This window comes from Syngnathus acus, chromosome 22 (genome assembly GCF_901709675.1).
Source record: "Syngnathus acus chromosome 22, fSynAcu1.2, whole genome shotgun sequence".
NCBI classification, from domain to species: Eukaryota; Metazoa; Chordata; class Actinopteri; order Syngnathiformes; family Syngnathidae; genus Syngnathus; species Syngnathus acus.
Window position 1 is genome coordinate 811046 of NC_051106.1, and position 9353 is coordinate 820398.

The 9353-nt window shown below is 46.8% G+C and overlaps 2 protein-coding genes across 4 annotated transcripts; one reads left to right on the forward strand and one right to left on the reverse strand.

Moving 5' to 3' along the window:
* The first annotated feature begins 954 nt into the window (after nt 1-954).
* hikeshi (heat shock protein nuclear import factor hikeshi) lies at nt 955-2008 on the forward strand. The gene has a single exon (XM_037242434.1). It carries the CDS (start codon nt 1115-1117, stop codon nt 1706-1708), a length of 594 nt encoding a protein of 197 aa, XP_037098329.1. The 5' UTR covers nt 955-1114; the 3' UTR covers nt 1709-2008.
* Nucleotides 1794-7468, reverse strand: LOC119116719 (SUN domain-containing protein 3-like). Of its 3 annotated transcripts, XM_037242393.1 has the most exons (9): nt 7120-7468; nt 6295-6385; nt 5758-5942; nt 4596-4648; nt 4391-4520; nt 3967-4109; nt 3729-3902; nt 3513-3602; nt 1794-3330 (listed from the first exon to the last, which is right to left on the reverse strand). In XM_037242393.1, the coding sequence occupies exons 2-9, from the start codon at nt 6381-6383 to the stop codon at nt 3208-3210; spliced, it is 987 nt and encodes a 328-aa protein (XP_037098288.1). In that variant the 5' UTR covers nt 6384-6385; nt 7120-7468; the 3' UTR covers nt 1794-3207. The 3 variants fall into 3 exon arrangements, with proteins under 3 accessions (XP_037098288.1, XP_037098284.1, XP_037098287.1); XM_037242389.1 differs by lacking the exons at nt 6295-6385; nt 7120-7468 and having other exon boundaries at nt 5758-6286; XM_037242392.1 differs by lacking the exons at nt 6295-6385; nt 7120-7468 and having other exon boundaries at nt 3191-3416; nt 5758-6286.
* Between the last annotated feature and the right edge of the window lie 1885 nt (nt 7469-9353).

Sequence of the window (9353 nt, forward strand, 5' to 3'; positions counted from 1 at the left end):
CTGGTTTAATATTTGCGCGGGCGGTATGAAGACATTTAACAAATTGTGCAGTAAGCATGGACTTCTTTGGATGAATAATAAATGATAATGAAAACTATCGGTCCTCGGTATTGGTGAGTCACCTTGGAAATACCCCAAAACATGAAAATAAAATAAAACACATACTACTAATAATAAGTTTATGGCGTATTATGTAACTCGTTTGAGGTGGAAACATAACAGTTGATGAAAAGAATTAAGGTAACTTTATTGCATTTCCTTCCCTTTGGTTTTTTTTCTTTAAAAAAACGGACCGACGTTAATACAAATGACCAAATTCATTCATTCAACAGACTTGTATTAATTTGTAATAATTTTGTAACATTTTTTAAAAATATACATCATAGTCATACTGAAAAAAAATAACTACAACCACAAATTGGAAAAATGCCGTTTGTATAAACCCTTTGTGAGCAGACTTGCTTTTAAGATAAATCTTTAATTCTATTATGCAGGGAAACACTTTTCAGTTGACTTAAAAACAAATATTAATCCTAAAATAATTTGCAAAGTGTTTGGAAAGAAGTAATCACATGAATTTGACACATCTTTTGTAAACAATGTCACCGTTTATTCTTGCTTTTTGGTCCGAATATCATTGATTTCAGTTTTTAGAAACAGTAGATAATACACTTTTGTTTGGGTTCCATTATGCCGAATTTAACAACATAAGCAAGAGAAGCTATAAAATGAATGTAAAAAGTGAAGCATTTCCCAGGGGGCCATTTGGGGTAAAATAAGGATTTGTTTTTGTTCACAAATAACGTTTTTAATACTCTTAAGTAACTCCGAGCTCAGGGATTGTAATCGATAGCCGATCAGATGCGACGCGACCTGAGAAGCTTCTCGAACTTTCTGCTGTCGTCTATTGGTTGCGTAGCAGTCAAGTGAGCTGGCCTGGCAGTCGGTCAGTGAGACGCCAGCGGGGGGTAACGTTAGCGGCTAAAGTTACATCGGGTAACGCGTGCTAGCTAATGTTAGCAGCTAAGGCTACACAGAGTGCTCAAACGGCAGCTTTCGCTAGCAGCCAAAAGCTAAACTAAGCCAAGGCGGGGAAACGGACGAGCGGCTAGCCATGTTCGGCTGCTTGGTGGCCGGCCGACTGGTGCAGACCGACGCTGTCCAGGTGGCCTCGGACAAATTCGTCTTCAACCTGCCAGACTACAAGAGCGTAAACCACGTGGTGGTGTTCATGCTGGGCACCGAGCCGTTCCCGGCTTGCATGGGCGGCGCGGTATACTTCTCCTTCCCGGACGCAGGAAGCGGCGAGCCGGTATGGCAGCTGCTCGGCTTCATCGCCAACGATAAGCCCAGCGCCATCTTCAAGATCTCGGGCCTGACTCAGGGCCGGGGCGGGGTACACCCCTTTGGCGGAATGGCCTCGGCCGCTCCCTCCGTGGCGCAGGTCGGCGTGTCGGTGGAGCCGCTGGAGCAGCTGGCGCAGCAGACGCCGGTGTCCGGGGCGGCGGTGTCCACCGCGGACGCGCTGCGGCTCTTCACGCAGAAGATGCTGGATAGTTTGTACAACTTCGCGTCGTCGTTCGCCGTGACGCAGGCGCAGATGACGCCCAACCTCAGCGAGACCTTCGTGCCGTCCAGCTGCATCCTTAAGTGGTACGACAACTTCCAGAGGCGCATGAACCAGAACCCCAATTTTTGGAAGAACTGAACTCACGGACCGTTTGCTTTCGTTCGTTTCCCCCGAAGGACAACTTGAAGGAATCACGAGCGACATATCCTGTTTATGTTGATTATTTAACTACAAATGCGTCAACTTAGTATCGTGTCAAAAGAATAAGCTATCTTAATTAAGCTTGCATTCAATCCATGTGAGAAAAGTCTGAGCTATGAAAGCTTAAATACTGTATGTTGGGGGAGCCGAGCACACAGTGCAAGAGGCTCATTTGCAATTGCTTTGTTTCTTGGCAAATCTTGCTTGGTTTAAGTAAATCGCAATCTTTTGATGTCTTCCCTTGTACATTTCTCATTTGTCTCAAGTACATCTTGGCAATTTTTTTTAAATTCCCTGGCGGCAGTCTGAATCCACTTATTGATTGATGTCTTTATTTTGAACATATTTAAAACGTAAAAATAACTTAAATAAAACAAATAACACTTTAATGTGCCATATGTAAGGCCGTACAACAAACAATAAACCAACAAACTGGAAAAAAATCAATAACAAAGAATGGTTGAAAAGGAGGAAGCATAGCTTTTTAGATTCCTACCCCTTTCTCACTTTATCCATTAAAATGATTCAACATATAAATCTACAAGTAGACACTTTCAAACTCATTTTTCTGTTTCATTTTTGCTTTTGTGTAGCCATTTGGCATTTTTAGTCCTTATACCCGCTAAACATATTTTTGTACCTTTTTTAAAGTGGACGATATTTGGACTTTGCTTGAGTTCCTCACTTAAACTGTTCCCTAGTTTGACCCCGGTTATAGTTATACAGAAACTTTGTACGGTTGTTCTTATGTTTAAGATTTTGAAGTTGTGATTCCCCCTTAATTTATACAAGGTCTTACCCAACAGGAGTGAGAAGAGAACACTGACACCCCCCCCATAGATATAAATGCAACCTGAAATGCTTCTTCACATGAAAGCGTAAAAGGAGGCGTTTATTGGGGGAAAAAAAAAAAAGTCTTGCAATCGATTCTGCAACTCACAAAGACTGCAGTGAGTGAAATGTGCTTTGTCCCTTTTGCCATTGTTGGGTTCTATAGAAATGCTAAACAATGTTTAGAACCCAAGGCCCGAAAGTGAACAGGACGTCGATTTTTATTTATTTATTTTTCTTCTTTTTTTTTTGGGCAAGGAAAGGGCCCGGAGAGGTTTTGGCGGCAAGCGACCATGCTAGGCAACCATAACTTGCTATGCTTAGCCACCGATGCCATCGACCGGTGCACGATTAGAAAAGAATCACGCCACTTAAAGTCACGAACCGTCTTCATTTTCCATCAAATATGATTACGACTCATGATGAGCAAACGAGCAATCGCACTTTGTGACTTGAGATTGAAAAACACATTGAATCATGTATGCGTGAGAACTAGTAAAGTAGAAATACACAGTATTGCACATGCTGTATGGAAAGTGCAGCCTTGCTGGTGAGCTGAACCAAACCCGGCGATGGCTGAAAGGCCGCCCACACCAGGGCCGAGGTCATGTCCGCTTGCAGCGAGCGCTCCCCCATTTAGCGCCGCGGTGCGTCCGCAGCTGTGTTGCGTGTCGACGGTGGGACGCGCCCACCCGCCTCAGGACGCCAGAGCTCCGTGCACCCTGAAGCTGTAGAGGCACGTGTAGGTGGGGTCGCCCCAGTTGCTGTGCACGCTCAGCGTCACGTGCGTGCTCACACCGGCGCCTTTGGGCTGCTGCACCAGCACAGCCACACATTGCAAACGCACCTTCTCACAAGCTTTTTAAACTTTAGCCTATTTTTTGCATGCTATATTGGTGGCGTTACTTACCGATATTTGGAAATTTTGGAACACGGGCCCAATCCGCTCATACTTGAACATTCCCAGTTCCACGGCCGCCGACTCCAAAGACACCAAACCCTACAGGGACAATTGCCGTCAGACCGCGCGCTTCAACACGGACTGGCGACCGGTCCACTGTCTGCGACCCCAAAGTGAGCGGCGAGGAGTTGGTGAGCAGGCAAATGGACGTAGCGCGCTACTCACATAGACTAAGAATTTCTTGGGCGCGTGCGGGATGTCGCCGGTGGGCGAGATGCTTCTGGTGATGTGTCCGAGGGTGACGCTAGTGACCAGCACCGGGTGCGAGAGGGCCACCGTGAGGTTGCCTTGCTGGCCGGCGAAGGCCCAGCAGTCGCCCGGATTCAGCTCCGACTTGCCCTAAGAGACAAACAGCACTGTGTCAAGGCCGCGCCGTTTGTCGCCGTTTGCCGCGGCACCTTACCTCAATGACCACTCGTGCCCGGGAGACATAGGGGACATTTCCCCTCCAGCCCAGGAAGGGCACGCGCACCAGGCCCAGGAAGGGCACGCGGAACGCTTTCGCCATGTACGGCAGCGACGAGGCGCTGCACAGCACCCGGGCACCTGACAACAAAGCAAAAGACACCTCGCTGGCTTCACCCATTGCCGTAAGCAGCTCGGTGCCCCTTGGCCATGCGTCATGGTTGTCACACATAGACTTGCCACACGTTTGCCACCCGTGTTTATGGCGTTGAATTGTTACCCGTCACTGACACGACTCATATTTGGTACATTCTTCCCAGAGCTTCATTTGTAGGCGGGCGCCTTCATGCGTTCAGATGGCGAGATGCTCCTTGAGATCATGATGATGCTAAGGGGTTGCACAGAGATATGTGCACACTCACCCGCCGACTGGAGTGCGTAGTTGGGAATGGAGGTCCACGACGGGTCCTCTTTGCGTATGTGCAGAAGCTCTTTGAGCTCGTTGTACGCTGTGTAAACCTCCTCCAAGAGCTCGTTGCCACGTCCGGCCATCTGGGAGGACGACACCACAGCCTCGTTAGAGAGGTCGCTGATGAGAGAGCTTAGCGTGGAAGAAAGCTCTCGTACCGCGTTGGAGGGAGCGGGGCCGCCCGCCATCTGACGGACCAAGGGCTCGCACACTGGAAACAGGAAGTGAAAGACGCGTGAGACCATCTTGAATGGTAGGACCAGAACCTTTCCGTCATACACTTGGGACTGGAACTTGCTCTCAGGGACCACAATTGTCTTCCAGAACATTCCCACATTACACTTGAGTCTGGAACTTGCTCTCAGGGACCACTACCGTCTTCCAGAACATTGAAACTTCCGTTGGGAGTAGAAAGTGCACTTGGGAATAGGCTTCTTTCAGGACTCCAAACTTCTCTTTGGACAAGAACCTTCTCTTAAGGCGAGAACTTTGGACAAGAACCTTCTCTTAAGGCGAGAACTTTGTACAACCCAGAGCGGGGACTGGCACCTCTACTAACTTGGACCTTCTTGCAGGTCTATCAACCTCACATCTCTGGACCACAAGTTTTGCCCTGGACTACGTGCTTCACATTGGACTACGGTAGAAATTTGCCAGGAGCCCAGTTTTCTCCTGGTAACATACCTCTCCCTCCTGCTCCCTTGACAGCAACTATTTCTCGGGACTACGGCCGTCTGTTTTGACGGGAACTGTATCTTGTGAGAACCTTGGCTTTGGGCTATCGCCTTTATGCTGAACGAGAACATTTTGCTTGGACTGCAACGTTCTCTGGACAAGACCTTTTACCTCGTCATTAGCTTAGGTCTGGACTAAAGCCCTTTCTCATGACACGAGCCGTGCTTCCCCCGTGACAAGGTGCTTCTTTTCAGACTACTCGAATCTTCTCTCCTGACTCAAGCATCCACCTTACCTTGGAGTGACAAGCGTATCATGACTGGAACATTAGCAGCAGACTACGAGACGAGACTCAAACCACCACTTGGACGATGATCTTCTCTCACGGCCGGAACTTTCTCCCTGGGCTACGAATGTCGCTGGGGACTAAAACGCCAATCTTCCCTTTAATTACTCCCACCACCCACTAGAACCTTCTGACAAGACACGCGTCTCTGTCTCATGACTAAAAACTTCTCTGGGCCAGATACAACGCAACTTGCAATTTGTAGATGCCCCTCTTCTTAGTTGACGAGAACCTTGACCCGAGCCAAGACTTGGACTTAGAACTACAAGTTTCTCTCGGAAACTACTGCGCATACTCACAGATCCAGAGTGCAGGGATGAAGATGGGGATGAGGTAATTCCGTGCCAACCGTAGCAGTCCTTTTCCTCTGCGTGCCGGTCTGACGTCTTCAACAGGAGAGTCAGGCAGCGGGGTGGCTTCCTTGGCGTTGTCCGTGGCGACCCTGCGGGGGCGCTGCTGAGCGCGGCTCCGTGTCCACAGCTTCCTGTAAAGGGGGGAGGGGGCGCGAGCGAGCAGCGGCGTGGATATCAGATGCACACCAACTTCTGCCATATTGGATGTGGCGGCACAACCTAATGCAGGTGAGGCACTGGCCAGACTTTCCAAAAATAATTCATGCAATTCTTTACTTTGGAATTTCAAATGTTTGATGTGGCCCGGGTAAATGCAGACAGTTGCATCAGGCAGGAAGGGCATCAAACGACTTCTCGCGCTTGTCTTGACACCTTGGCTCCACATTGCCACATCCGTTGATGTAGCAACAAGTGCTCACTGAGCACTCAACTCGCCGCGTTCTGCGTGTGTGTAAGTGCGCCATCATGAACACACCTGCTTACCTGTATGGCGTCTCCTTGTACGAGATGACGGGCTGACCGTTGCTGTTGTAATAGCCCGATAACTCCAGGCGAGAACTTTTTCTTATCATGGCTGCCGGACACAATGGGGGGGTTAGATTTGGAAAGGAGGAGGAGGCAGCGACCACTATTGATGCTTATTTTGTTGTTTTTCTTCAGTGAAAAAAAAATAATCTGTTGGCTAGACAAAGCAAGGACGTCGATTGTGCACATTCAAATCATGTTTCGTCGACGTGAATATGAATAAAATCATGTCATGTTGATCAAACCCAATTGGAATGTGAATGCGTGCAGCCAATGTCTATTTTGTTTTGAACGTTACGGAAGTTCCCAACTAAGTAGAAAAGGTTGTGGCGCAAATCTCGACAGTGGGCACCAACTGGCGTATTTTAACCACTTTTCAATTGTCAACTTTCGGAATATTTGTCACATGCAGGAAAATGATGCTGACTTGCATTGACAAGACCTGATAATGCTTGTCTCAAGCTTTGAAATGTTACTCGCATACCGCCATGCTACAAGCTGCAGAATGAGATGGCCCGGGACCATGAAGAGGTTTCAAGACATATTGAAGAATGTCAACGTTTAAGTTGGCTGCAAGTGCACATGGACAACCGAGCTGAGCGCACTGGTCAGACATTTGGAGCAAATCCTCAACTACTTTGCCACAAATTGGTCAATTGGTGTATTGAGTTGATTGCAAACCGCAGGCGTGACGTCAGCCATAGTCCCGCCCCTTCCCGCAGCCAATAAATCAAACCTTTCCAGTTGCCTTTTTCGGTAACTGAGTTTGGACTTTCTACTCACATTTGCACTTGTTGATTCCCACCGTCTTCTTGTCGGTGTCATGTGAGTCGATTGATGTGTTGTTAGATTCCCGTGGCGTGCGTAACGTGACTCGTGAGCTTTGCCAATTTACTGCCTTGGGCGTCTAATCGGGAGGGGCTGCCATTTTGTACCGGTCACCTGGGAGAAGCTCTTCGTCGTAGCGCGTGCGCGCTACAAAGGCCGCCGCCGCCGCCTCAGCAGTCGCCACCTCACCTACCGTGCGTCGTTGACGTCATGGCGCGTCACCGCCAGCTGACGGCCCTGTGAAACGTGACGTCGCACTTTGGCTCAAGGCGCGCAAGAGAGTGCACGTGCAGGCGAGGAGCAGTAGGCTGGTGTAAACTTCGAAAAGGAAGACAAAAATACTTTGCAGTCAAAGGCAAAACAAGTTTTGGCTTTTGCAAAGGAAGGAACAGTTTTGGTTTGAAAAAAAAATAATCAGTGCATTTAAAAATATATATATAGTATTTCCTTGGCGGCTCTAATTTTTATTTGAACACCATTTACCGTGGAAACTTATCAGCTGTCGACTGACTGAACTCTAACCCAGGGGTGGGCAAACCTTTTGACTGGTGGGCCGAATTTGGTTCTAAATTTAGACCGGGGAGCCGAACCAGGAGCAGATGGATGTAGTGTTTGTGTCAAGTAATAGAAAGGACATGTAAAGGTCATTGCATAAAAGGTTTGTACTTTTAGGAGGTAGTAAAGCATGGATGTTCAAAAAAAGCTTTTTGAAAACAAATGCATTTATTAACAGCATTAAAAAAAATCACCAAAAAATTACTATCAGCGATTCTCATTATATACGACACTGTTATTATGAATAATAGTTTCCATCACTTCAGTGCCTGCAGGTCAGATTTATGAAATATGTTTATCTAATGAGGCGAAATCACATCAAACGGCAAACATTCTGACCAAATACATCATCTTGAAGAATCAGTGAAAGAATACATCAAAATAAAGTAATAAAGAAATCAATAGTATTGTTGGTCTCCCTTTTTTGCAAGTGCATCATGGTCTGGAGTAAAATTTGTTGTGGTAATTCTTAGGATATAGAGCCGAGGTGTCGGTCCGTTAACCTAGATCTGTGACGGGCTTTGTTGACGTTCATGTGGCTGAACGGCTGCTCACACACGTAGGTCGAGCCAGATTGTCCACTCTTTTTTTAAACACTCGGCACTCAGTGTCCACCTTTCTTTTCCTCGGGCCACTCATTTTAATGGAAGGGTTCCAGGGGAAGGTTTGTGGGTGGCATTAGCGTAAAACTGTATCTGAAAGCTCAGCGCACGAATTACGAGAATGCTGACGTCACAGCCCACACTCGAAATTCAGCACCGATGGTAATAGAGCGCGGAGTGCGCCGGGTCCGTACTACTTACAGGACTGTCTCAGAAAATTAGAATATTGTGATAAAGTTCTTTATTTTCTGTAATGTAATTAAAAAAACAAAAATGTCATAAATTCTGGATTCATTACAAATCAACTGAAATATTGCTAGCCTTTTATTATTTTAATATTGCTGATTATGGCTTACAGCTTAAGAAAACTCAAAAATCCTATCTCAAAAAATTAGAATATTTCCTCAGACCAAGTAAAAAAAAAGATTGATAACAGCAAAACAAAATCAAACATTTGAAAATGTCCATTAATGCACTCTCGGTTGGGAATCCTTTTGCACGGATTACTGCATCAGTGCAGCGTGGCATGGAGGCAATCAGCCTGTGGCATTGCTGAGGTGTTATGGATGCCCAGGATGCTTCAATAGTGGCCTTTAGCTCATTTGCATTGTTGGATCTGGTGTCTTTCAGCTTCTTCGTCACAATACCCCACACATTCTCTATGGGGTTCAGGTCAGGGGAATTGGCAGGCCAATCGAGGACAGTAATGTCATTTACTGGTGGTTTTGGCACTGTGGGCAGGTGCCAGATCATGCTGGAAAATAAAATCATCATCTCCATAGAGCTTTTCAGCAGACGGAAGCATGTAGTGCTCTAAAATCTGCATTTACTCTGGACTTGATGAAACACAGTGGACCAACACCAGCAGCTGACATGGCTCCCCAAACCATCGCTGACTGTGGGAACTTCACACTAGATTTCAAGTAACTTGGATTTTGCTCCTCTCCAGCCTTTCTCCAGACTCTGGCGCCTTGACTTCCAAATGAAATGCAAAACTTGTTTTCGTCTGAAAAGAGGACTTTGGACCACTCT

Coding starts and splice junctions, on each gene's coding strand:
- hikeshi (XM_037242434.1), top strand. CDS start 1,115: ATGTTCGGCTGCTTGGTGGCCGGCCGACTGGTGCAGACCGACGCTGTC.
- LOC119116719 (XM_037242389.1), bottom strand. CDS start 6,196: ATGTGGAGCCAAGGTGTCAAGACAAGCGCGAGAAGTCGTTTGATGCCC. Junction 4,521..4,595: donor GCCCCGCTCCCTCCAACGCG/GTACGAGAGCTT, acceptor TCGTCCTCCCAG/ATGGCCGGACGTGGCAACGA. Junction 4,110..4,390: donor CTACGCACTCCAGTCGGCGG/GTGAGTGTGCAC, acceptor CTTTGTTGTCAG/GTGCCCGGGTGCTGTGCAGC.